The sequence below is a fragment of the Ceratotherium simum genome, chromosome 1, assembly GCF_057802395.1.
Source record: "Ceratotherium simum simum isolate JZ-2026a chromosome 1, ASM5780239v1, whole genome shotgun sequence".
Classification (NCBI taxonomy): Eukaryota; Metazoa; Chordata; class Mammalia; order Perissodactyla; family Rhinocerotidae; genus Ceratotherium; species Ceratotherium simum.
The window spans coordinates 21,759,157-21,786,340 of record NC_141900.1 but is presented as its reverse complement, the minus strand read 5'-3'; the positions used below and the strand labels follow the sequence as shown (position 1 = coordinate 21,786,340).

Here is a 27,184-nt window from a genome sequence, read left to right as displayed (position 1 = left end):
CCGAGCCTGGGCCGCCAGCAGCGGAGCGCACGCACGTAACCGCTAAGCCACAGGGCCGGCCCAAGATTTTCCTCTTTATCGCCAATTTTTATCCATCTAATTATGATGTGCACTGGAGTGATTTTCTTTGTGTTTATCCTGCTTGAAGTTTGCTGAGTCTTTTGGATCTGTGGATTTACAGATTTCATCAAATTTAGAAAATTTTTAGTTATTAGTTCTTCAAATAAATAGAGAGTTCATCTGTGTGTGAAGTTGTCTATTTTATGTATCCCAATATACTGGATGACATCTTTGTGTTTCTGATCCATCTTTTCTTGATAAAATCTGGCAGTTCCGGATAATGTTTGTAATATTTGTAAATTTGTAGTATGTTGTGGTTTATTTTCCTGTTCTAAATAAATATTCACTTTTTTTTTTTTTTTTGTGATGAAGATCAGCCCTGAGCTAACATCCATGCTAATCCTCCTCTTTTTGCTGAAGAAGACCGGCTCTGAGCTAACATCTATTGCCAATCCTCCTCCTTTTTTTTCCCCCAAAGCCCCAGTAGATAGTTGTATGTCATAGCTGCACATCCTTCTAGTTGCTGTATGTGGGATGCCGCCTCAGCATGGCCAGAGAAGCAGTGCCTCGGTGCGCATCCAGGATCCGAACCTGGGCCGCCAGTAGTGGAGCGCGTGCACTTAACCGCAAAGCCACGGGGCCGGCCTTAAATATTCACTTTTGAACCTAGTTTTGCATTTATGATTTTGAGTTCTTTTTCTCAAAGAGAGTTCATCAAACTGCATAAGCTTCAGGCCCACAAAACCTGGATCTGCCCCAATCACAAGCAGCATGGAGGTAATAAGGACTTAAGAGGAAAGTGTTGTCCAAAGAATAGGCACAATATATAAATATAATTGTTTATCTCTGGCTTAGACAGTTCTTAAGTATCTCTTTCCACTGAGAACCAGGTCCATTTTCTTGGTTATAAATGCTCACCTGTCAAGACAGCACAAGGCAGGGCAGGGAAGATATGCTATCCTAGGTACTTAAAATGTCAAACGCTGAGCATTTGTGTGCACTAAGGGTTTGAAACAAGTCCAGTGGACTAATCTGTAGGTCCAATGTCTCACAGGAAGCTGGGCCTTGGGACCCAAGTCTCCTGATTACCAACCCACTGTCTGATCCATCCAAGTGGAAGACTTTCATGGCATTTTTGCCAAAATATCTACCTCAATCACCTAAACAAGTACCTGAGTTGTCACCATTAAAAATTCATTCTTGGGCCAGCCCTGGTGGCCTAGTGGTTAGGTTTGGCACCGTCTGCTTCAGTGGCTGGGGTTTGGTTCCCGGACGCGGACCTACACCACTTGTCTGTCAGGGGCCATACTGTGGCGGCGGCTCACATACAAAAAGAGGAGGATTGGTGATGGATGCTAGCTCAGGGTGAATCTTCCTCAGCAACAAAACACAAAAAACAAAAAACCCTTTTTCTTTTGAATCTTGAAGCATTTCTAGAAGTTTAACACTACTTATTAAAATGTAAATCCTTGAGAAAAAGTTCTAGCTAATTCTATATTAACAATTTTTGTAAGGTGAATATGTCAATGCCTACCACAACGCCTGACATTCAATAAATCTGAGTTCCCCTTTCTCTTTCCCATATGGAAATTGGTTAACATCTGTAGCACTGGGCCACAAGCTGGTTTTCTGTGTTGTGGGGAGGTGGGTAGAATTCTGGGTGTAAGCCGGTGTATCTTAGAGACAGAGGCCCAAAGAAAGCTGTCTTCCTTTGCTATTTACCAAGCTCCAAACATGGAAGATGCTAGAATATAAATATTCTGTTACAGCTAGGAAATTTAGAGGCAGACCAAAGAATCAACTTCAAATCACCTAAAATATGAATGTGAAAGAAATTACATTAGAATTAGGAATGATTGGGTTTCTTCTTTAGCCTTTAAGGGAGTTGTTTAGTTTCTGTGAAGGTGATTGTAGAGGTGTTTAAGTGCCTGACTTATCACAATACGTCTGCTTTCCACGGATAGTAACATTAGGGATTCTTGTAATGACTTTGGTGTAAGTTAGTTTACTGTCTCTAGATTTACGGAGGCAATATTTCTTACACACAGTTCTGTGCCTTTTTATTATTCACATATATATCATATATTATTTTACCGGTAGTCTCCCCATAAAAAGTTATGTTGCCACACCTAACTTCTCTTTCTCTGGTGTATTGGCATGATTTCTGGACAGGGGCTCCAGACACTGGAATAAGGTAATGAGGCCACTGGAGAGACTTTCCCATTGTCATTGCATGGTTTCCTGTGTCTATAAAGATAGCATCAATTTCCACCCATGTTGGATTTTTAAAAAACTGTAAAAATTCATTATAATGAGCACCCAAAGGACTAAATGGAAGATGCATTAACGATGACAAGACTCTCCTACCTCTGAACTGGAATTTTGTCAATACAGCTGATTTTTTTCCCTGCCCAATAAATAAATGCATAGTTACTTTTTGCATTTACTACTACTATATTTTGTATGTGAAGCAGTTTGTAGTTACTCTGGAGAAGTAAAACTCCATAGTAAAATTCTCGTCAGACTATTTAAAATTATTCCTCAGCTGTTGTCCCAGATCTACCTCTTAATTCTACTCTCCCAGTTTCTTTTCTTAACTTATTCCAACCACTCTCCACACCTTGGCCAGAGTGGACTTAGCCAAAGGTCATCAGCTTGAAGACCTCCAACAGCTTCCCAAAGCCTCCTAGTTAAAGCTGAATTGTGTTAGTAGGAGAAATTGCTCTGCCTCCCTCACTCCCGATCCCCCCAGACGCACTGGCCCCTGCGCATCTCTCCCAGCTTCCTGGTAAGCCCCTCCTCAAATTCAAATGATCTATGACGCCCCTAAGGAGCCAAGCTGGTTCCTGCCTTTGTGTTGTTGCACATGTTGCTCTATTCCTAGAATATATTTCCCCATTGAATCCGCCTGACACCCCGTGGCTTAGCGGTTAAGTGCATGCGCTCCCCAGCTGGCAGCCCGGGTTCGGATCCTGGGCGCGCACCGATGCACCGCTTGTCTGGCCATGCTGAGGCCACCTCCTACATACAGCAACTAGAAGGATGTGCAGCTATGACATACAACTATCTACTGGGGCTTTGGGGGAAAAAATAAATAAATAAAATTAAAAAAAAAAAGAATCCACCTGACAAATCCTATTTATTCTTTTCTTTTTTTGCTATACTATTTAGATCTTCACATGAGAATAATTCAACACTTTTATATGTATACGACTCATTCAAACCTTAACATTTTATTTTATTCTGACTTTTATAAAAGAAATAAGACGTTTTAATTAGAGCTGATATCTTCCACATACCCCTCTCTCATCTTATTCCCCTTCCCGAGGTAACCATGATCATGAATTTGTATTTACTATTCCCAAACATGCTTTTATATTTTTGCTACATATGCATGTGTTCATAAGCAACATATAGTACTTGTTTGCAAGGTTTAAAACCTGATAAACGGCATCCTACTTTATAATTCTGCAACCTGTTTTATTGTTATCGTTAATAGGTGTACTCTAAGTTTATTCATTTTAACCACCATACAGTATTCTATGATACAAATAAACCACAATTTATGCACTCTCTTGTGGATGCACACTTGGATTGTTTCTGATTATTTGCAATTACAAATATTGCTGCTGTGAGTATTCTTGAACTCTCTTTGTGTATATAATGTGTGAGTTTCTCTATGGTAAAGACTATAAGTAGCCAGGTCATGCTGTATATACATTTTCAATGTTACTGATGTTACACTGCTCTCTACAGAGATTTGTATTAACTGTATTTTCTGTATTCTTGATGCCCTGGCATCTGGGGCCTGGCTGACCGGGGAGAGATTGCCCCTCCCAGGGCTAGTTAATTCTTAGAGATAGCAAACAACTCGCCCAGGATTACGCCTTTCATATGTAAACTAACCAATGAAAAGCTCATACTCTGAACCACTTCCTCTATCTGGCTCTTATGCTCCAGGAGGCAATATTCCTCTGTCCTAATCATTCCAGGGCCAGGCACCAGACAAGCAGAAACAGTCCCTAAACCCCAGAGCCTGCAGAAATTAGTCAGACTAGCCAATCCTAAACCTGCCCACACTGCCTTGCCTTGCATTTCCTGTGGAAACCACAAAAAAGGCTCATGCCCATGCTTTCCCCTCACTGCTGCCTCTTCACCGACCCTGGTGCTCCCAGTGAGAGCCCTGTGTGGTGTGACATGCCCCCTCCTCTTGGGAAGTGTGAGTTAACAAACTATCTTTTCAATGGCAATCGTCTCCTGACCTGCTGGTCTCACCAGACCTGGATACTAATAGAACCTACATTTCAAAACAAGGTTGTACCGATATAAGCCAGCAGCGTATGAGAGTTCCTATTAAAGAATGAGAGTTCCTCTTTGCAACACCAATACATTCAGATTCTGATTTTTGCCACCCTGGTTTGCTATGAAATCATTGTTGTTTTAAATGATGTTTCCATGATTATTAGCGAGGTTGAGCACCTTTAAATCTTCTCATCCCAGTTTTTTCTTCTGTGAATTTCCATTCCTATTCTTTGCCCATTTAAAAAAAATTGGGTTATTACCGTTATCTATTCGCATGAGTTCTTTATATATTCTAGAGTCTAGTGCTTTATTGATTATATATTGTAACTTTTCTCCCATTCGGTGGCTGTTTTTTTTAACTTTATAGTCTCTTCTGTTATGTAGAAGTTTTACAAATTAATCCAGTCAAACTACAGACCAGTAACTCCTCAATCTTTTTCTCACCGTATGTGTGTTTGTGTCATGGTTAAGAAATCCTTCCTTCCCATGATCCCATAATGATATTTTCTTCTAAAAGTTGTAAAGTTTTACTTCTGCCATGTATGTCTTTAATCCACCTGGGATTTATTTTTGTGTGGTGATATATCTAGACATCTGGTTTTGTTTTTTCATCTGAATAATGAATTGTCAGTATCATTTATTAGCTAGTCCATCCTTTCTCCACTTATTACAAATAAAGCTACTATGAGTAAAAAAGGTTGACTGGAAGATATTTGTGTGAGCAGGGTGGCTGTTTCATTATGGAATTCCTCAAATTTCAGTATTTTTAGGTCTTTTTTCTAGAGAGGAATCCTTCAGTGTTCTGTCTGGATGATCTAAGCCTGATTCTGGAATTCTGGGAGTTGAGAGGTGAAAGGGTGCTGCCGTGCAGGAGAGAGGTGTCTCACCCCTCAGTGGGCAGTCTTTTGCTTAATACCTTTTTCTTTTCTGTTCTTTTTTTTTTTTTTTTGGTGAGGAGATCAGCCCTGTGCTAACATCCGCCAATCCTCCTCTTCTTTTGCTGAGGAAGACGGCCGTGGGCTAACATCTGTGCCCATCTTCCTCCACTTTATATGGGACGCCGCCACAGCATGGCTTGCCAAGCAGTGCGTCGGTGCGCGCCCGGGATCCGAACCAGCGAACCCCGGGCCGCCGCAGCGGAGCGCGCGCACTTAACCGCTTGCACCACCGGGCCGGCCCCTGTTCTGTTTTAATACTAAACTTATCCTAGTCTTTTGTTGCCTGGAATCTCTGGGTCTTCTTCAACCTCTCTGTTGAAGAAGAGTTCAAGTTATCCAGAAAATAAACCTCCTGTCCTTTGCCAAGATGAGAAGGATTGTTTCCTGTTGGAAGCGGGATGAAAGAATTCTGTTCCTTATTCAGAATTTTAACCCATACCTTTATTTTTATCCTCTTGCCTATTCCTTGCTTCCAGAGAAGTTTTCTATCCAATTCCTGAATCTTTTCTGTGTTCTGTGATGCAAATCCCTTCTCTGTGGACAGTTGGGTTTTAGCTTTTTAGGATATGTTTAGTTACCACTTATCCATTCACTTTTCATTTTCCAAAATTTTGTTGATGTTTTTTATCTGCTTCAGTTTCCATCCTCTATTTTTTCTGTCCTCGTGGCTTTTATACCACTTAAAATTTTCTAATCATTGTTTTATTGGGGTATTGGGCTTTAGTCTATTTCCTGTCTTTTTCCTCCTTTGATTATTTTTTTTTTGTTTGGTTATATGTTATGTTTAGAAATGCTGTTCATTTTTATATATTGATCTTGTATCCAGCAACCTCACCAAACTCTCTTACTAGTTTTCATGCTTTTATCTTTCGAGTTCCTTGGGCTTTCTATGAAGATAATCTTATCAACTGCATCCAAGGAGAGCTTTATCTTGCCTTTTCCAAATCTTATACCTCTTATTTCTTCTTCTTGTTTTATTATGTTGCTACAGCCTCCAATATTACTTAAGCATTACTCTAGCCTTGCCTCTCATATAAAGCTTTCCTTCATTCAGCCTTCCCTTATTACTCTCACTTCCACATACAGAAGATTATTCTCTTTTCTAGGCTCATGAGATCCAGAATACACTTCTATCGTAGCATCTTTTTCATTGTATTGTATGTATTTGTCGATATTTCTGAGTTCCTGATTAGACTACAAATTGAGGAAGGGAACCATGTTTCATTCATTGTAGTATCCCAAATAATATATCTTAGTATAGTAGTAGATATTTAATAGATGCTTGTCAAAAGAATGTTTATTGCTAAATGAGACATTTCCACAGTTATAAGTTTATTTGTTTGATTATTGGTGAATATCTTTCTCCTCCACTAAACGTGAACTTCCTTAGGGAAGACTGTGTCTCCTTTGGTTTGCCATTGCATTCCCAGTTGCCCTCCCCAGTGCTTGGCACATGGTATTCTTTGATAGATATTTGATGAATGAGTGCAGAAACAGAAGGACTGAAGGGAGCCACGGTAGGAAAAATCGTCTGAAATAAAAGTGACTTCTGTCACATTTAAGTGTTTAGAAAGGTAGTGTCCTCCAAGGGGTGTATTCTTTCTTCAAAAAATTATTAATTCATTCATTGTAGGTGGATTTAGGCTCAGCAATAGTGGTGTCAAAAGTATTGCAAAGATTTACCATTGCTAAAACCTCTAGATTTAAAATTTTTTTCCTAGATTCTTTTTTGGTACTAGAATAATTTATTAACTACATGGAAAAAAATTAGTTAGGTTTGTTCCTCACAGCAGATAACAAACTAAATTCCAGAATAAACTGTTATAACATAAATGAACTAAAGCAAAACATAGAGTAATATTTATGTAATTAATGTGAGATGCAGCAAGTCTTTTTAAGCATAACAAAAGCAAAAAAAAAAATGCCATAAATGCATATGAATGCATTGATACTATATGCCCAACTGATAAACATATTTAAAAAAAAAATTTTACTTGAAATGCATCCCAAATACCCATCTCAAGTAAATAGTGCACATCTTTTTATGGAAATTTAACTAGGAAAAAAGCATATTATTTAATGTTAAAAGTGGCAATTGCCAGGTTTAGGGAAGTTACAAAAGATAAAATACAGAAAGACAATAAAAATGGCTGTCAAAAATATCAATTGGCAAACACTAAAAATGAATGGGTACATATTTTAAGTGATCTTCTATAATTCTTTTTTTAACCTTGGAACATAAGGAAGAGAGTGCTAGCAACAACTTCAGTTTGGGGAATTTCTCAAGTAATATACATATCATGTTCTTTCTTAGGTAAAATACCTGTGATATTGAATATATCTAAGATTAGATATTGAGTACAGTTTACATTACAGTGAATAGGAGACAACTCTTCCATGTAGAAACCATAGAAATTTGGCCATTGCTAAACTTTGTCTCCTTTAGAAAGATACATCAGTTGAACCAACAATACTTGAAGTCCTACTCTAACTGACTATTTCAAATTAAATAAGCCAATTAGATGTAAGTCCTAACTTAACACTATTAACACTTTGGGGAGATGGATTGGTGGGGAGTTCAGCCCTGTTCTGATGTTAGGATAGGTGGATGGGAGCACTGTAACATATCTTAGCCCTAGTCAGCGGGTAGGTCTATGGCATACACAAGTTACTTGGAAAGATGACACTTCGGGAAAAATTCAATCCCTTGTCCCAGTGAGAAAATGAACCAAAAATGCCACCAAATGGTGAACGAGTAGCAGACAATTTGTGAACCAAGAAAGGAGAATTGACAATTAAGATACAATAGTCATAAACCTTTATGGGCCAAATATCACACCAAATTATACAGTATATCATATATTAGATTAGGTAGAAAAAAGAAGGCCTTGTCTCTCCAAGGCAATGTTTCACAATGGATTTGATACCAGGCTCAAAATGAAATTTAACTAAACTTCTCAGAGATCATCCTTTATCATTTCTCTATTCAATGAGAAATACTACTACCATTTATTGCTCTACTACCTAGATTTTTTTTTTTTATCCTCTGGAAAATCAACAAATTCAACAGTACCAACATAACTTCTATTTTGTAGACATTAAAAACAAGCAGGGGGCCGGCCCTGTGGCTTGGTGGTTAAGTGCGCGCGCTGCAATGCTGGTGGCCCGGGTTCGGATCCCGGGTGCGCATCGAGGCACCACTTCTCCCTCCATCCTGAGGCCGAGTCCCACATACAGCAACTAGAAGGATGTGCAGCTATGACATACAACTATCTACTGGGGCTTTGGGGGGAAAAAATAAAATAAATAAAATCTTAAAAAAAAAAAAAAAAAAACAAGCAGGGATGGGGCCGGCCCCATGGCTTAGTGGTTAAGTGCGCGCACTCCGCTGCTGGCGGCCCGGGTTCGGATCCCGGGCGCGCACCAACGCACCACTTCTCCAGCCATGCTGAGGCCTGGTCCCACATACAGCAACTAGAAGGATGTGCAGCTATGACATACAACTATCTACTGGGGCTTTGGGGGGAAAATAAATAAATAAATATTTATTTATTTATAATATATTTAATATTTATATTTAATATTTATAATATAAATATTAAAAAAAAAACAAGCAGGGAAAATGTCTCAATCACCATTTTTATCCTCAACACTTATCACAGTGCCTGGCACACAGCAAGCACTCAACAAATACTTGCTGAATGAATGCACGAGAACTTACGACGAGCCAGGCATTGTGCTAGCAGCTAACAAAACTCTCAGGAGTTAAATAATTTTCAGAATTCTCTATTGACTTTTCTTAGTGTAATTACAGAGTGATTAATAGAAAAAACCAAATAAGAGAAAAATGGCCAGATTGAAAGTGTGGCTTCATAACTGCTATTATCAATGATGAATCAAAAAACTGGTGAATATATTTGACACCGTCCTTTCCAAACCCGACCAGGCTTAAAAATCCTACACAAAATTTAATTAAAAATGAGTAAAGACGAACTTCAAATGGCTTTTGGACATAATTTTTATTTAAGCATGGGCTTTTAGCTTGGTTCACTCTAGTTTGCAATGTTTTTAGTTACATTAATAGAGAGTTCAGGGCTACAGGGCCATTATTATGTTGCTGGTGTTGGTACAACTTCATCAGAAGGTATGAATATGACCCGCAGGAAAAACAATCCACAAAGAGAACACAATGAAAACATCCACTGTTTTACAAACCACTCTGTTACCACAGACACAAAATGGCAGTTACTGTTAGTAAATCAGCCACAGAACACTTCAAAAAAATCTTTAGACAAGGAAATGGAAACTCCTTTGTGGGAGATAGGGTCTTCATCCACAATTTTTAAGTAGAAAATATTTCAAGGTCAAGCATTTTTCTTATCCACAAAACAACGCTAAACCAACATACATTTTAAGGAGTATATTAAAGGAGATACAATATCTTTACAACTATCTTCTTGAGTAGGTATTTCAACGAATTTTCTGCAGAATACAAGTAGCCTGAAATTCAGCAGCAAAATATTGCAACATAAGCAAATACAGTGTCAATGTGTTATACTGTAGAAGAGAATACATAAAGGACAATGATAATTTAATCATATAAAACATGATACATAGCTGAAATACAGTCCACTTAAATACTTTGTGACCAAGAATGTTAAATATTGTATTAAATGCCATTTTAAACATAAAATCTCTTAAATTTTTGTGCTTAAACTTTTTTTTCCTGTTAAACTATTTCTTATTTTCAATACTGTCACTGTAACTGATATTACAACAGATCACAATTTCCACGGACACATCAACATGAAGACATTTACTTATGAGAAAATAAGTCACTTGTCATTAGTTCACAGTGTGGGAAAGTGGTGTACACTTGGTCTTGAGAAGGGCTTTCAGTTAATCACCAAGTCCTTCACAGAAATTTCCTGATATCAGATGCAGTGCGAGATTTAAAAAAATGGAAAGCAACACATCACATGTTGGAAGGAAAAATAAACTTTTTGATTCTTCATGGGTATCGTCTAAGTGACCTTCGTCTTCTGTTGTAGAAATGCCTGAGCCCATGTTGTCGTGAAAAATTCATCATGTAATTTTGTTTTCGAGTGCTGTTAAAATCAGGAAGTATAGAGGCAGGGAGGGAAAGGAGAAAGAGCATGTAAGTCCCATCATTGAAAGCACAATCCAGTCGAGGTCCTAAGTTACCCTGATATTTATTTGAAAATTTTCAGGGTTAATAGATCAGGGTGTCATTACCACCCCAGGACAGAATAACTAAAGGTCACACCTGTATTCACTGCCCTCGGCCTTGAAGAAACCCCTTTCTTTTCATGAGTGAGCTCCCAACCAGAAAAAATGGTAAATTCTCTTGATTTATAGCAAGAGTGGACCGAAACTGTTTTTGGATTTTTAATTTTATTCTTGAACTCTGTCTCAAAACATTTACCTGGATGCATTTCATTTGAGAGGAAGCATGTGCTGTACCCATTACCTTATTTAAATACGTCTTTAACAAGTAGGAGACATATTTGATGCCTTTAGCAAACATTCTCATTTAAAGCATAAGGAAAAAAAAAACAAAGAAAAAACAAACTTGTTAGCTGAATCAGCTTGATCTTTCTATTTTATGCAGTCTCAGGGGCAAAATGAAGAAGTAAGTTTTTCTCAGAATGTTGGCTTCCATTGCCTTCCTCAAACAATAAGCAGCTGGGTCATATTCTACGTAAGCACGGCCTTATGCAAGAGACACTCCACTGGAAAAAGATCATAAAACACTGAGAAAGTGCAATTGAATGTACAAGTGCACGTATGTGTGTATATATCTTCCCCCACGTATCTACATACACACATTCATACATGCACACTATATGTGAAGGTAACAAAAAGACTGAAAATGGATTTTAGGAGCCTGTAGGAAATTGTACAATACTGGTAGAGACAGCTGTTAAAGCTCTGGTATGGAAAATATACTTTAAAAAGGATCATTACCTATAACATCACTGGAAAGAATCATATTCCTTTCACACACTGTTCCGAGTTACAACATATCTATATGTGGCATCAAAATGTGTGGCATCAAAATGTGGTTTTTAAGTGTGAGCCTATAAGTATTTTCCAGATTCATTGAATCTCTTGAATACTGTCTGGTCCCAATGTCTTTTCCTCATTAATTTCATGGGGAGATAAAATGCATCTGGAGTGGGATAATGTCATGTGATGTGATTCCACCGTGAAGTCAATACGATATGAACCTGAGTTAGGGTGAAGAGGAGGGAAAGGGTAATTTTGCACTGAGCAGGATATTCTTCTGGGTTATTAATGATCAATATACCAGGCAAGGTGTAAAACGATATGTTTTACCTAGTACATTATACTAGGTATTATACTTAGGTATATTATACTAACACTTGCAACATACAGAAAACTTTAAAATGAGAATTTTATAGTTAAGTTTGATTATTAGAAAAGAAAACATAATAAAATATCTCAAAGGAAAATACATAAATTGAATGTCATCAGATATGTTTAATCAAAAAGCAATAGCATCTGTGCTGAAAACCTGATAAAAAGATAGATACCGCATTGTTACATATTTTATAAAACAAAATGAAGCACTAATAACTTTTTGCTCTAGATTTCTGTATTGTCGAAATGCTAGAAACTATAGAATGGAAACTAAGAATATACTCTAAAGACATTGTAGAGAAAAATACAAAAAAAATCAGGTTTATCTTCATGTAGCTTGACTACCCTTTCTTCCTCCCCCGATGTAACGGTATTACATGTAGCAACTAAGTTGATCAGTTTCAATGTCATAGTTGAAGCAGGAAATGAAATTATCCATTATTTATTAGCTGCTGTTAGTACTAATTGCTGCCCATGTAAAATCCAGTTACAAAAAAGGACAATGACTTAATGTATTGAACTAATCAAGCGTCAGGAGACAGAATCCTGTTACCTCTTTAGTCACAAAAGATTGGGACTGGCACTAGCTGTCTTCCTGCCAGCACCCTAGGTCACCTTTGGCCCTTTCCCTGAGCTATCATAGTGGCCCCCCAAACTAGCCTCTTCATTCTCTCCCCTTATGAAAGAAACACCACTGAAAAGAAGCCATAAAATACTAAGGAGTATTATTGAATGTATAACTGCATGTATGTGTGTATCCTCCCACAGAGACATACAGTGGATTTTGCACATCAGATTCAGTAAACTTCCCCTCAAACGCTGGCTTTAGCTTGTTAAAAAGCCATTCATAATCCTCTTGACTATGGAGCGCCATCTAAATTAACTTAGTCAGATAATACAAGTCCTCTATACATTTCAATACAATTCAAGTCCTCTATACATTTAATCTTATTCTGTTTTTCAAGTCCTCTCGTCCACTACACTCCTATACAGACTGCTCTATTCAAACCCACCTTGAACCTCTTCCATCTGCCTCATTGGCTAATCCCCAACATCACTTCCTAAATTTCTACTTAGTTTTCCAGTATCACATTTTATTCATTGCTCACCTCCTTCAGAATTGACTTTTCCCCCTACTATGAACCCTCATAGTGCTCATTTTTGGTTTTGAATGGAGATTATTTGGGTTCATGTCTTGGCTCCCCATGACTAAACTTCTGTTGGTGTAGTGGCCTGTCCCCCAACTCCCCCGCCCCCATACCACAGCACTGAGCCTCCTGCCTCGCCCGTGGGGGTCCAAGGCATGTTTGTTGAAATTTGGTGACTTACTGATTGGATTCCTGTTGTAAATCATTACTCTTTAACTATAAGGAATAATTGCAAAGTTAAAGCAATGAAAATCATTCTGTTGAAAACATGTTTAAAAATATAAAGTACTCAAAGAGAATTTAAAATCGTTAAAAGATTTTACATGGAAAAAAAGATAAACTCAGAACACTCAAGATATTTAGTTATCTCAATACAACCTAGATTGACATGAAAGTGACCTCAATATATGGGAACAAAGGAACATTTAATTTTAAGAAAAGTTGACATGCATGTTTAATGGCTTTAAAGCAGCTTCTCCATATAACTATTTACTTCTTATGGACTGATTTAAATTCCCCATCTTTATATGTGAAAAAATAAATATTAACAGGTTGCAGATCTTTAATACCTCGACGATCGATCCAGCATGGAAGCTTACATCTAATTTAGGAGGCATTTTGATTCATTGGATGTCCTCTAATTTTGAATAAATTTATGTATCAGTAGCTTATCTTTGGACTCCTGAGAATGTTGATATGCACACAGCATTTGCTATAGATGTTCTCTATGGATGCCTAGTGTTTATATAGTCACATTAAAAATGGTCACATTTTCAAAGCATCCTTGAAACTAACTAGTAATTTCATATGTAAAACATAAACATTTCTGGAGTCAGTTAGGTTGGAATCTAACGAAGCAGATTTTTACAGTTCATAAGCTTTTTAAAATCAAGCACCATGGGAAGCTATAGCAAAATGCTGTCTGCCTCTAGGGCCATTTAACAAACTGACATGGTTATTAAACAGTTATCGTGGCTTCTAAAATGTCTAACTTACAGGATTGGGCATTAGGGGAATTTTAAACAAGTTTCAAAATCTCGTGTTTATTTTTTTTCGTGGAGCAGATCTGTGAGCCTATTTTTGTTTTTGATACATGTAGATGTATAGCTACATACAACCTTATAACCAAAATAATAATAGGTGTGATGGAATTTTAAAGATTTATTTCTTTACTGCAATTAGAGGGGAAAATATTTTTTATTATAAATTCAATGAAAGCAGGTAATGTTTATTCCAGGGCATATCAACTACGCAACTTGACATATCAATTTGCTTTGGCTGTGGATAGAACGAGGTCCATTTTAAAGATTTTATTTATTTATTTTTTCCCCCCAAAGCCCCAGTAGCTAGTTGTATGTCATAGCTGCACATCCTTCTAGTTGCTGTATGTGGGACTCGGCCTCAGGATGGACGGAGAAGTGGTGCCTCGGTGCGCGCCCGGGATCCGAACCCGGGCCACCAGCATCGGAGCGCGCGCACTTAACCACCAAGCCACGGGGCCGGCCACGAGGTCCATTTTAAAATTCTCCCATTAAGAGTAAGCCATTGAAGGAAGGGAGAATGAACATCAAGGGCTTCTTGGAAATGCTAACTTAAATTTCCATTATCGCAGAGGGACTTGAGGGATGTAGATGGCATATGGAATTATAAAATGCTTCCCTGTTTCTGCATAGGAAATATGGATATTGCAAGATCTTTCAAGAACTAGTGACTCTGTGCTCTTTTGAAGTGTTACTCTTCCCTGGAGCCACTATCTTAGGTCATTTATTATTATGAAAAAAATTCAATTGATTTTTAATAGATTCTAAAAGAAACGGGGAAGATAGAGAGTTGGTAGAAGTAATTTGAGCTCATAGAAATTTAGGCATTTTTACCGATTAGTAATTAATTCCTTTATCATCAAAACATATAATAAATAATGCTTACATGAATGCAGAAATAAAAGTCCAGTGAACTGTCATATCTTTCAGAGAAATATTGGTGAGTGTAAGATGGGAAGCTGCCATTCAAACTAATCAATGAAACTCTCCTGCATAGAGGATGCTATATATTTTACTCTCAAGGCCACGCATTTTCAGGAAGGCTACATGTAAATAACTGCAGGCTCATATATTTCACAAATGTTGATGATTTCATATTTCTTTTCTCTGCTAAATGGGGATGAGAATAACATCCGATAATGTGTACCCAAGGGAGTTGTAAGGATTAAATGAAAACTTCTAGCATAATATACTGATGTTTAATAAATGATAACCATTTTACCTTCCTTCCTAAGTTTTAGAGTATCTTCATTAGAGGACAAATGTAAACATATATTAAAGAAGGCCAATCTTACCCTAAGGATAGGATCTAGAACTCACAAATATTATGAATCAATCCACACCCTTCTGCCAATTCAGTTAGTAACTTAGAATAGAATTGAGAAGTCAAGGCACCCTCATGCATCTCCAGCACAATAGGTCTTTTGAAAGATATTACCCTTAATCAGAGCCCGTAGCTCTTTTGAACACATTTCTATTTTCACTTTCCCTTCATAATAAATTTAAACTGTGAGCACCAAATACAGTTCCAGGCACAGAGTCAAATTTGTTAGGCAATGAAGGAATGATGATTAGCACTCTGGTCTATGCTGTTGTGCCCAATACTGTGTACATTACAGAATTATCACAATTTGGCTGAAATCTCAATTTACTTGATATAGGTTTCAAGTGTTCCAGTATATCTCAATATCATATATAACTTTGTTTTCATAGATTTTTTTTTCAATTGCCAAGGTCCTCTACAAAACTTCTCAGTTAACCTAGGTAACACCGATGAAACTATTAGTAAACAGTTCCCCAGAATTAGTAAGAGGACTTACCTTACTCTAGTGGAAAACCAATGACAGCAAATAATGAAATATAATACAAGTTAAAAAATGTCTTTCAATGCATGCAGCACTGTGATTAGTCATAAAAGTCTGATCAGGTTTAGACGCAATATAGGATTTTTCATCTCTTTTGAAAATAAAAATTAAAGAAGTTATTTCTTATTCTTCTATACCTAATATATACATATATTTAACTTTTCTATGTAATGTAACATGCAATATTTGCTCATAACCATATGTCAAGGTACATGTAGCTATAGTATTACATTTGGCATAAATGTTGCATATAAAGTATAAATATGAAAGTAACAGTTTAATAACTACCATTAATCTCATCTGATTTTTCAATTATTTTCATTTTAGAAAATACTTATTCCTGAATATATTAAGGAATGGGCTTTTAAAATACAGAAGTCCTCTACATCAGATCACACAGTCAAATTTAATAAAGGATAAATATGCTTTGCAACAAATGTACTATGCTCATCTCCGTAAATCATTTGTGCCAAAAACGTGACAGTATCTTGATAATGAATAGCATGAGGGGATGGTCATGATGGGACTCATATTATTAAACGTGATAAATGTGTTTAAGACCATAGTTAGTAACATATTGGTTTTCAATTCTCAGTGAATGTGGTAATAATTCACTTTTTAGTAAATCAATTCACAAAGGCTAACTCTTTCCTGAGCAATTTGCTTTCAAGGTACACATGCAAAAATTGGCCCACTTCATTATACGCATGACAGGTTGTGACTTAGACACGTACACAGGAAATGTGATGCGTGAATGAAATGCATTGTCGGGTGAGGGAGATTCTTAGGATAGAAGTATGAGTGTCCCACAAAAAAGGTTAAGACAAAGAATTCTCTTTTATCCTAAGAAGAACCCCACCAGCATGGATCTTGTGAGGGATCTGCCCAAATGTATTCATAAACATTTACTGAAAAACAAATATTCTATACTAGCAACTGAATTGAGAGAAATTAGGTTTCTGACACTTGATTGTCAATCATTGTGTTACGCTACATCATTCAGACTTTAGGGAACAAGGACTTTTTGTAAGCTAGTGAGGCTGGAAAAAAGTGATCTGTCAATTCGGTTCATCTGTTCAGTGGCAGATTAGCAGGGCCTAATCATCATGAATGCTTTTCATGTGCAGGTTTTACTGAAGAACATCATCCGAGTGGGAAGATTACACTCAAACAAGCATAAGGCATGAGTGACTTTGCCTGTTAAATGCTAAAAGGGTGGTTTTTATCTTTATGGTGTGGGGCTTATTCTGTATATCCATATTTATGAAACTCAAATCCTTCTACATGGAGTATTTTAGAATTAAACCATTAAATTAAAAATATATTCTGTATCTTGTTCATTTAGGATGCACTCCTAAACTCTGTAATATTGTCTAATGTGCTAAATCTATTCTCGTCAAACTCCTATATCTTCTTGATTAATGTGGGCAGGACTGAGGTTAAACTCAAGATACCATGCGTGACCGGTTTTTCTTTCTAGGAGTTTTTAGCATGTGTACCTAATGCACATGCACAAAAGCTAACCTCTGCTAATAAAGCTAGATTAAGGCCTGTCTCCACTTGGAAAAGGAAATACATTCTAAAAAGGTGTACCTCCAACCATTAGTTGCAAAAACATATTCGTAGCCCTATCTGCAGCATTCACATAGGTGGGGCTTGTATCTCTTTAGATACGCACCTCAGTCTCCTCCTTCCCCTCCAAACTTGAGGAGTCAACATTACTAGTTTATATAACTAAATGTTATTATGCAAAAGTATAGTTAATTAAGAGGATATTTTGAATTAATAGGGCTTTATGGAAGTATTCCACCTATTTCTAAATATACATGTGCTGTAGGAAAGCTATAATTAGTAACATTTGTGAATGGTGGCATGAACCTTGGCTAGCTTCTTTGTATTTCATTTGGTTGAAAGACACTCTGGAAAATTACTATATTTTATTTTTCTGAATTCTCTGGAATTTTCTTTATTTTAAGATCATCAAGTGAATGAATTAAAGTAATAATTTTATAGAGCTACCAAAAGCATATTAATTAGTGAATGCCTTAAAACTTTTTGTGACTCTTCTGAAAAGAAGTACTTTGAAAGGGTACAGTGGAATAGAAATGTTAAATCCTAAGACAAGAGCAAAACATCGAAACCATAGTTCTGAAAATATAATTTCTTTGTATTGTATTTTTTAACTCATTTACTGAACTCAGCTTCATGAAGTATTTCTTCTTTCCAAAAAAGAAAAATGAGCTCCTTTAATTTTAACAACTTTTTGAAACGTCATTAAAGAGATAGCATTTGCTTTTAAAATTATATGTGTAATATATATACATAAAATTTTATGGTGATATGTATAAAGTTATAATTTTTAAATTATTCACTGAAATACAATGCTGAATAAAACTCAAATTATGCGACACTGTGCATGTGTGGCAATGCTCTTTTCTCATTCAAAATGTTTTAGTGCCCTGAGAGTTTGAGACAATAATGCAGGGTAAGGGCAGACAGGTGCCTGGTAAGTGATAAATTCTTCCAAGTATCAAAATTCTGAAGATGGAATACAAGCGAAGTCTTTACAAATATAGATTATCGCTCCAGAAACAATAGGTTTCCAGTATTTTATATAATCTGAACTTGAATCTTGTAATAATATCATGATAATAGTAACTGCTCATAAAAATTAATACCAACACCAGGTATTTGAGAAGGTTGCCTTGCGAGCTGAGTGGTGAGGCTTCCTGCTGGAGCTCTGAGCGTCTCTGAGGCAGCAGGTCAATAGAAAGCAGAGAACAGAGTTCTGCTTCCAGGTTGTGAAGGGGTTATTTCATACCAGGTGAGTATATTTGCACTTCTGACCCCACCTGCTCTTTAATTTTTGTTCAGAGGAGAAAATTATGGTGATAATAAGCCTTTGAAATCCAAAATGGATAACTGCAATTGCTTGGCTTGGTGGGAGGAGAAGAAATATCTACTCAAACACATGACATGTTAAGATGTGTTATGTCTACCCAAGGGTTGGCATCCTGCCTTCTTTTGAGGACTGTCAAGTTTTGAAGTTTCCATAGGAGTTGGTAATGCTTTGTCCGGCACAGGAAGCCCCATTAATGTAAATTGTCTTCCCAAGAGACTTGAAAGATTAAAAAATGGTTGTTGACTCTAAATTGTTTCGCAACCAGTTTATTAGAATCACCTGAGGTGCTTTTAAAACTGACTGATGCTCAGGTCCCACTGCAGATCAATTAATATCGGATCATCTGTGGGGATGGACCTGGGCATTGGACCATTCGTTGATGCTTCTAAAAGCTCCTAGGTGATTCTGATGGTCAATCAGATTGAGAAGCGCTGCTCTAAAAGGAAAGTAGCCAGGGCAGAATGGCTCTAGGGTTGGTTTTTGGTCTATTTGGACATCTCTCTCTGGCTTTACCATACATGTATTCATTTTAAGAGTCCAGGTTATTCTATTTTCCTGGAATAATGTAGTCTAGGAAATATCTAAGTAAAACATCAGCCTCATATATAGATTCAAATGAGTCTGGACTGTTACTTTAAACTTCAACTTTGTCTTGTGGAGGCAGACCCCAGCAAGTTGTCCAAAGCAGCAGAGCGCACAGTGGGAGCTTGTGTAGGGACCAGGTTGCTCTTGGATTTGGGGGTTGATATGGATGCCATGCAAGCAGGTGCCTCAGTGAAAACTAAGACAAGGGCTAACTCAAGACTGAAAAACTCAGCTCATGGCTATGATTGAAAGAAAACAAATCTGGTAGTTTTCCTACCAATAAATCACTTAAATTTGCTTTCAAAATGACTGAAATCAGCCAAGGGACTGATTTCATTTCTGATTTGGTAAACAGAATGAACATTTGAACCTATCTACCGAGAAGATTCGCCTCTCCTTGCCAACCACTTGGAGCCATCAGTCCGAACCCGTCGAGACATAAGCATTCCAGTTCTACAGGAACTAGATTGTTAGAGAAAAAGCAAGTCATCTCTCTGTGGAACAGTAAACCCAGCTAAGTGAGAGCGGGGACAACCTTATCATATGAGAAACCATGGGGGAACACTCTTAACTTGTTAGGTGCTGGGATTGGTCAGGAGGAATCTGAAACCACAAATTCTTTGTTCTAGTTGCAGCCATGTCATTAAATGGAAGAATGCCCCAGGCATCTGTGGCTGAGGCAGGTGTTTTTAATTGGGCACATTAGCTAGTAATACTCTGTACATCACCCAGTACAGATCCTTCTCTTTTCAGGATGTCATTCTGTTTTATAAGGCAACCCATGTCTGGTGAAGACACTGTTTCCCATTTACCTGGAGACTTTTGTTTGATCCAATTTAATAAATATTGTCAAATCCTTAAATAAACCTTTGCTTATTGGAGTTTTCTAAGATATATTAAATTACATTTGGGACTTTGTTATTTCACACTGATTTGAGCTATAGTTTGCAGTTGCCAAGAGTGTAAGCCAAAGTGGTCCTGTCGGGGCTTCTCCTCAAGAACAGTTCTTACTGAATTAAAGAACATGCCATATCAAAGGAATTTCAAACCTTTCTGAAATGGACATGGGATGGTACTATCAGATACTCACAGGACGACCTCCACATGGTCCAAAGCCCATTGATCATGACCTGTTCCATTGTGGCGTGGTTGCCACCAGCGCAATAAAACTCCTTTCATTCGAGCCTCCCTGGGTCACAGATAGAAGGACAAAGAGGTTAAACACTAGAAAACAAAGAAACTTCTGGTATGTGACTTCCAGACTTCAAATATAATAGTCTAATCTAAATCAACAAAACTTGGGGTATGGAATTCAGATTTGCTTAGGTCATAATGTTCTTCTTCTTTTTTTTTTTTTTTTTGGTGACAAAGATTTGCCCTGAGCTAACATCCATTGCCAATTCTCCTTTTTTTTGCTGAGCAAGATTGGCCCTGGGCTAACATCCGTGCCCATCTTTGTCTACTTTATATGTGTGACTCCTGCCACAGCAGGGCTTGATGAGTGGTGCGTAGGTCTGCACCCAGGATCCAAACCTGTGAACCCCGGGCCGCTGAAGCGGAGTGCATGAACTTAACCGCTATGCCACCGGCTGGCCCCCATAGTGTTCTTGTAAGCAGCATTAAATTTTATTGGCTGCTCAAGGACTTATAATACTTCTACATCTCTGTCCCTTCTTCCCCTTGCTCCAGGAGTACCTGGAAGAGCAGCGCATTCAGTCAACAAACGTGATGTGCCTCCTGGGCGACGGGCAGAGTGCTAGAAGCTGGGGATACTATGCTAAGCAAAACCGACACAGTTGCCTATCCTCAGAAAATTTTCAAATAGGCGTACCTAGCAGAATATTAAAAATTTTGTTTTCTGAGGGACTAGAAATACTGGTTAGAGGAAGGGAAATATACAAAAAGCACCTTTGCATTTAGTTGTTATTCTCTATTCCCTCTTGCCCAATTCCCTGCTTCATTTTTTGCCTGTTGTCCTAATAGAAAACAGTAACGCAGCTTTGGAGATCTGGGTTAGTCTTGGTTCTGCCACCACCTGCTTTTGTGGCGTGGTGGAGTAACTTCACCAAACTTCTAGCTCAAACTGTGATTCTCAGGGATGCCGCATGAGACCACACCTTTCCTTCAGCCACTTACAGGGGGACATTGTAAGACACTCTCTGGGCTTGCGTGAAGTCCTTGGGCTGGTGCTGCGCGATGACGTGCCAGGTGATCCCGTTGTTGACGCTGTACTGCAGCAGCACGGCCTTGTCCACGGCGTGCGGGCCGCTCAGGTCACTGTTGCAGCTGTCTGTCTGGGCCGTGCTCCCAATTTGCAAAACAAACATGATTTTGCTGAAAGACACAGGGGAAATCATCTTTAAACAAGAGTCAGCAAGTATTAAAGGAGTTATACTTTCTTTCTTTCTTTTTTTTTTTTGTGAGGGAGATCAGCCCTGAGCTAACATCTGTGCTAATCCTCCTCTTTTTTTGCTGAGGAAGACCGAATCTGAGCTAACATCTATTGCCAATCCTCCTCCTTTTTTTCTTCCCCAAAGCCCCAGTAGATAGTTGTATGTCATAGTTGCACATCCTTCTAGTTGCTGTATGTGGGACGCAGCCTCAGCATGGCCGGACAAGCGGTGCGTGGGTGCGCGCCCGGGATCCGAATCCAGGCCGCCAGTAGCGGAGCGCGCGCACTTAACCATTAAGCCACCGGGCCGGCCCATAAGGAGTTATACTTTCTAATTTCTTTTTTTATCTTTCTTTTTTCTAAAAGCCATAATTTCTGAGTTCATAATATAGTAAAAATAGAAGCAACCAGTCTTATGACTAAATCACATTAGTAATAAAATTTATTTATATTATCTTTTATATCATACATATGCAAAATAACCTTGGAAGGTTGGTTTTTCCACACAAAGAAAACAATTTTGACTTTCAAAGATCTTTTCTCTTTTCATGATGTTAGAAATATTATTAGAGTATTTTACCTGAAACACCTTCTACTTTCTGAAAGGTAATATGGGCCAAATAGGGAACAGAGGACACGGAGAGGACAAGGAATAAAATCACAATATTTACACTACATACTTTTTCACAAATAGCTCCAAACTGAACACCATCTGCATAAGGATAAATCATATGTCTATTTTAGGAAAGGATGTCTGGAGATCAGAGTGGGGGAAAACTGAGTTAGACATGCAGGCTCTGGACCATGTCTGCTATCCTATTTGATGTGTCCTTCTGCTTTTCACAGGCAAATCTTTGCCCTTAGAAGATATGGTTTTCAAACATAGGAAGTCAATTCTCATAAGATTCCTACTGATTAACAGAGTAATCCCATTTAGGGTGGGTGGTCACATAAAAAGCTAGACTTAAAACTTGTAAATGCCTAAATTAATTTAAAGCAAAATTACTTGTACAACATGGCATGCAATTGTCAACTAAGCAGCTAGTTGTAGCTGTATATGGGGTCAAGGAAAACATCAGGTTGTCTCTAGATTAAGTACATCTTTTTGGTAGGAAAAAAATTGGGGATGGGTGGACACAACAACTTTTGGCATCTCTATGTTTACTATACAGGAATTAATTTTATTATATTTTCATTCTCTATCATATTGAAAGCCCCTGAACCTGCCTTTCTGCCTCTGAAAATACACTAATATTAAGCTTCAAGTAAATATCTACATTCTTACTAATCAAACACCTAATTCTCACATATACTCATATACTTTTCAGTATTCAGTGAATACTTTAACACTTTTCAACGTTTATAAAGCCTTGGATTCTTTTCTTGCATTACACAGACAAAAAGCTGTGTGTGCTCTGGCCAAGCGGCAGAGCTGGAAAGGGCTGATGGGGAAGAAAATCCAATCCTCCTGGGGTCTCTTTTTCTCTGTCACTTCCCTAATTGATTTGCACGGTCTCTGTCCACTCTATTCTGCATTAACATGCAGCTCTGAGAGCATGAATTTTTAAAGTTCCCATCCATTCTTCCATCGATCCTCCATTTCTACATATTGTGACTACATATGCTAAATATAGGTATATGTTTGCATTACTACAAATCTACTTCATGTACATATTTATATTTACATGCTTGCATACAGTCAACATTAAATTATTTACATAGATTATCCATAGCCAATTTTTTATTTATTTTTTCAAGTTTGTTGAGATATAATCGACATATAACATTGTGTAAGTTTAAGGTGCATAATGTGCTGATTTGATACACTTATCAATTTTTTATATTTGGTCATTTCTCTAGGCTCATGCCTATATCACCACCACTCAGCCTGTGTGTGAAGCCTATGTCTCTGTGTGTGAAGAAATACAAGGTAATTCTACAATAAATTTAAGCAAAGCATAATTCTGAGTTGTAAAACAATATAATGCTTCCTCATACCAAACTCAAATGATATTTAAGTTTCCACTGCTTAGTGACATCTGTGCCATGAAGTTCAGGATCATATCTAACAGACAGTGGACAATGAAGAGGCTTGCGACTAATTCTGTCTGGACTACTACATAGGAGTTCTGTTACCTTGCTCGAGTGAGATCCAGAGGCTTGGTGGCAGCTTGCCTTATCTGACAGCCATTAAAATAGAGTGAGTCTCCATGGGCATAGGGTGCCAGCTGCCCACAGCCACTTCCTATCACTCCGCCCTGAATGGTCTCCCAGTTTGCCTCAGTGACTCTTGCTGACTCAAAATTATCTTTAATATAACTGGGAAGATCATGACTGAAAACAGAGCAATCATCACCTAGAGGGAAAGGAATAATTGCAAAAATTAGCTGGAACAAGCAGAATCATCAAAGATTAAGTACAAGTAATCAATTTCAGATTTAACCCATCATTGTTACTGTAAGAATGACAAAATACCTAGCAGATATAGATTCCCAGAAATAAATGTTTCTCTTTTATTTTAGCAATCATTGGCTTGCGTTGTTGAAAAAAGTCCCATTATCTTTGAGTCAATGTTTACTCAAACACCTAGGTGCTAATGTACTTATCGCATGTGTAAATCCGTTGTTTAAATACCACAGCATCTGGGTCTGCATGTTTACCAATGATGGGTCTCAGGAGGGAGCTCTCACCCCAGCCTGAGAGGCCAACCTCATTTCTTTTCCCTACCAAGATTTTGTAGCAGAAAATAAACTATGTTCTTATTCTCCTTCTAGCTCGATATTTGATGATTCTTGAGAGCAGACTGCATTTTATTCATCGTTGGATTCTAGCACCTAGCACAATACTTAGCACATACAAGATATTCAGTAATGAAGCTGGGATAAATAAACGAACAATGAATAAACTGGAAGTGTTTCTCAGAGACCCCTGAGCTGAAGTGCTGGCATTTGAGTAAGACACTGCTTTAGCAAATGTGTATATGCTTCCATTTTCCCTTGATTTGAACAGCACAACGTTCCTAAATGTCTACAATAGGTCAAAATCCAAAGGTTATGGTTCTGTTGGATCAGGGGAGAGGGCAAATTCCAGACGTCTAGGACTGCTTGTGAGACATTTGATTTCTTCATTTGCCTAAAGTTCAAATTCTCCAGCTAATACACAGACAGACCCAGCTGGTCTCAGTGGTAATGAGATCAAGCGAAAAAGATGGCAGGTAAGTAACTTCTAACATCAGAGATGTGCAGCAGGCTACATTAATCATACTCTTTTCATCTGGAGGCAAGGAAATAGCAAAACCCAAGAAATCTAACTAGATTCTACTCCAGAATTCAAACCTATGGATTCTTACAGCATATACTTGGGGAAGTTGTATAATTCTGTCCTCTTTGGATAAATCTCTCAGCTCTGAGAGACAGCAAGGCTGATGGGAAAGAACAACCTGAGTACTGGTCTTCTTTCTGACATACTAAATCTGTGACCTTAGGTAAGTCACTTAACCTCCCTGAGTCTTAGTTTGTCTACCTGTAAAGTGGGAATAATTACGTTAACCATAGCTAATTTACAGGGATATCATAAGTACTAAATGACTCTGCTGAATGAATTGGTGGATACTGTGTAAATAGTAAAGCATAAGGCAATGTAAGGATTCATTCAAAAAGGACTTATTGAGCATAGCTAGATGCCAAGTATTAGGCTCTGAGGATATAAGTAATTATGTAAAGTGAACTTTGTAATGATAGAGGCTGAAATCTGTTAGAAACGTTGCATTGAAGGAAAGCAGTGCTGCAGGCCTTCTAACAGGTGGACAGAGCAAATTCCTATGATGTCAGGAGTAGAGTAGATACTCTGTCCCGAATATATACTTAGCCTCTAGAAACTCAAGCAGTAAAACATATCTTTTTGAGTCATAAAGGTTTTTGTGTGTGTGTGACAGAGTGACTGAGGAAACAGAACATCTTGAATTGTCAGCTACATCTTGGGAGGACCGTGGCAGCTGCTGCTGGGAGAGGCTGAGGGAGAAGGAATATTGGCCAGGTATCTAGGGAGGGGCAGCCAGGCCAGGGAGGAGATGGGCCCAGAAGTGGAAATAAAGTCCTGGGGGTAGCGGTGGGGCAGGGAGTTATACGGAAGATGGGGAATGAGAGGTACCATAGAATATCCTGGGTGGATAAAACCTGCATTTTTAAAAATTCAAGGAATGTAGCATAAGATTATCCTTGACAATCCCCTCCAAAGGTAAATATCTCTGTGATCAAAGAGTATACTATCTATCCCAAATCCCTCAGGCTAGAGCTTCTATCCATTTCCTAGTGGCCATTGTATACATGCTGAGATGAGGAGCCCCTCACAGTCTCCTCTGTCACACATGACAGTCCAGGACTCAGACCTTGGAAACTTTCATCGCAGATGCAGACAGCGCCGGTGGTGCAGTATCCGTGCCCACTGCAGAGCTTGGGGCAAGCCTCTCCGATGTACACGTGGTCAATCGCCCAGCTCTGCTTCTCAGTTTCTTCCCCCTTCTGGATCCAGCGGAACTGTGTCGCACTGCAAGTCCCACAGAGAGCAGAAGGGATTCAGCAGGCTGTCATTTCCCGTGGCTGTGTCCAGCCTCTAGCCTCTGAGAATGGGGACTATTTCTGAGCAAAAGGCTTCCCAAATTTTGCCCTGAAGCACCGATTGGCAGACATGAGTGAATGTGTACTCTTCAGACTTCAGGAGGATACCCCAAAATGCCATTCTGGAAGCTTGTGCCTTCCCTGAAAATTTTATGTGAATTTCCTATTCTATTCCATAATAAATCTGCGTCTACTTTTCCTACAGTGGTGTATCATTTTCCAAATCTTTGAGTAAAATGAATGTGCTCTAGAAAGATTGCACTCCATTACATTTATCCTGCGGCTTTGCGTAACCCAACCAGCCCTGCACGCCCCAGAGGGTATTTGTATCTGGATGAGCAGTGCAGCCTTTGGGAGCATAGAACACTGGGGCAGATATGGTGCCAACTCTAGGTCTTTATTTGGGGATCTGTGACTTGGGGCCTGTGATTGAGTTTGGCATGTGCTGTGGTATTTAGTCAAAAGAAAATTTGAGATCTATGAATCATTTAGAAATAAGACCCTATTTCTTCCAATTTCTTTCTTGGGACATGCAATTGCCTTTTTGGGGCACGGGTTGGTGAGAGGTGGGAGAGAAGAGAGGAGAGGGCACTACTGCAACTAAAACTCTAGCCTCATTTTATCAGTTATTCTCAGCTCACTGTGTGAGCTCTGTAGAGACTGCCGGATGATTCCACAAAGTTTACCTTAGTCTGCAACCTACCTGGAGGAGACATGGTCAGGCAGCTGAATGGTGATTCTCTTCCAGCTGGAGCTGTTGACAGCATTGTAGATGGTGGCTTCATGGAACTGGAAGGGGGAGCAGCCAATGCTGTTTGAAGAGGAAGGAAGGCACTGCGTCTGAACAAGCTGCCAGGAATCGGACCTGCAGAAACCAAAGATATTATGTTAGACTACTCTTAAGAGAAATAGATGACCTGTCTAATGCCAA

At 38.4% G+C, this 27,184-nt stretch overlaps 1 protein-coding gene across 3 annotated transcripts in view; it reads right to left on the bottom strand.

Moving 5' to 3' along the window:
• Positions 1-9,306: 9,306 nt before the first annotated feature.
• Positions 9,307-27,184, bottom strand: part of RELN (reelin) — a 490,103-nt gene continuing 472,225 nt past the window's right edge. For 2 of the 3 annotated variants that reach the window (XM_087441541.1, XM_004439311.3), the window contains exons 59-64: positions 26,957-27,118; positions 26,025-26,182; positions 23,774-23,993; positions 21,382-21,579; positions 20,336-20,434; positions 9,307-10,408 (exon numbers count right to left, since the gene is read on the bottom strand). In XM_087441541.1, coding sequence (XP_087297667.1) covers positions 10,312-10,408; positions 20,336-20,434; positions 21,382-21,579; positions 23,774-23,993; positions 26,025-26,182; positions 26,957-27,118 — 934 coding nt within the window. In that variant the 3' untranslated portion in view covers positions 9,307-10,311. Of the gene's footprint in view, positions 10,409-15,239; positions 15,850-19,623; positions 19,708-20,335; positions 20,435-21,381; positions 21,580-23,773; positions 23,994-26,024; positions 26,183-26,956; positions 27,119-27,184 lie in introns of those variants that run through there. The other variant, XM_087441605.1, reaches the window with a different exon arrangement.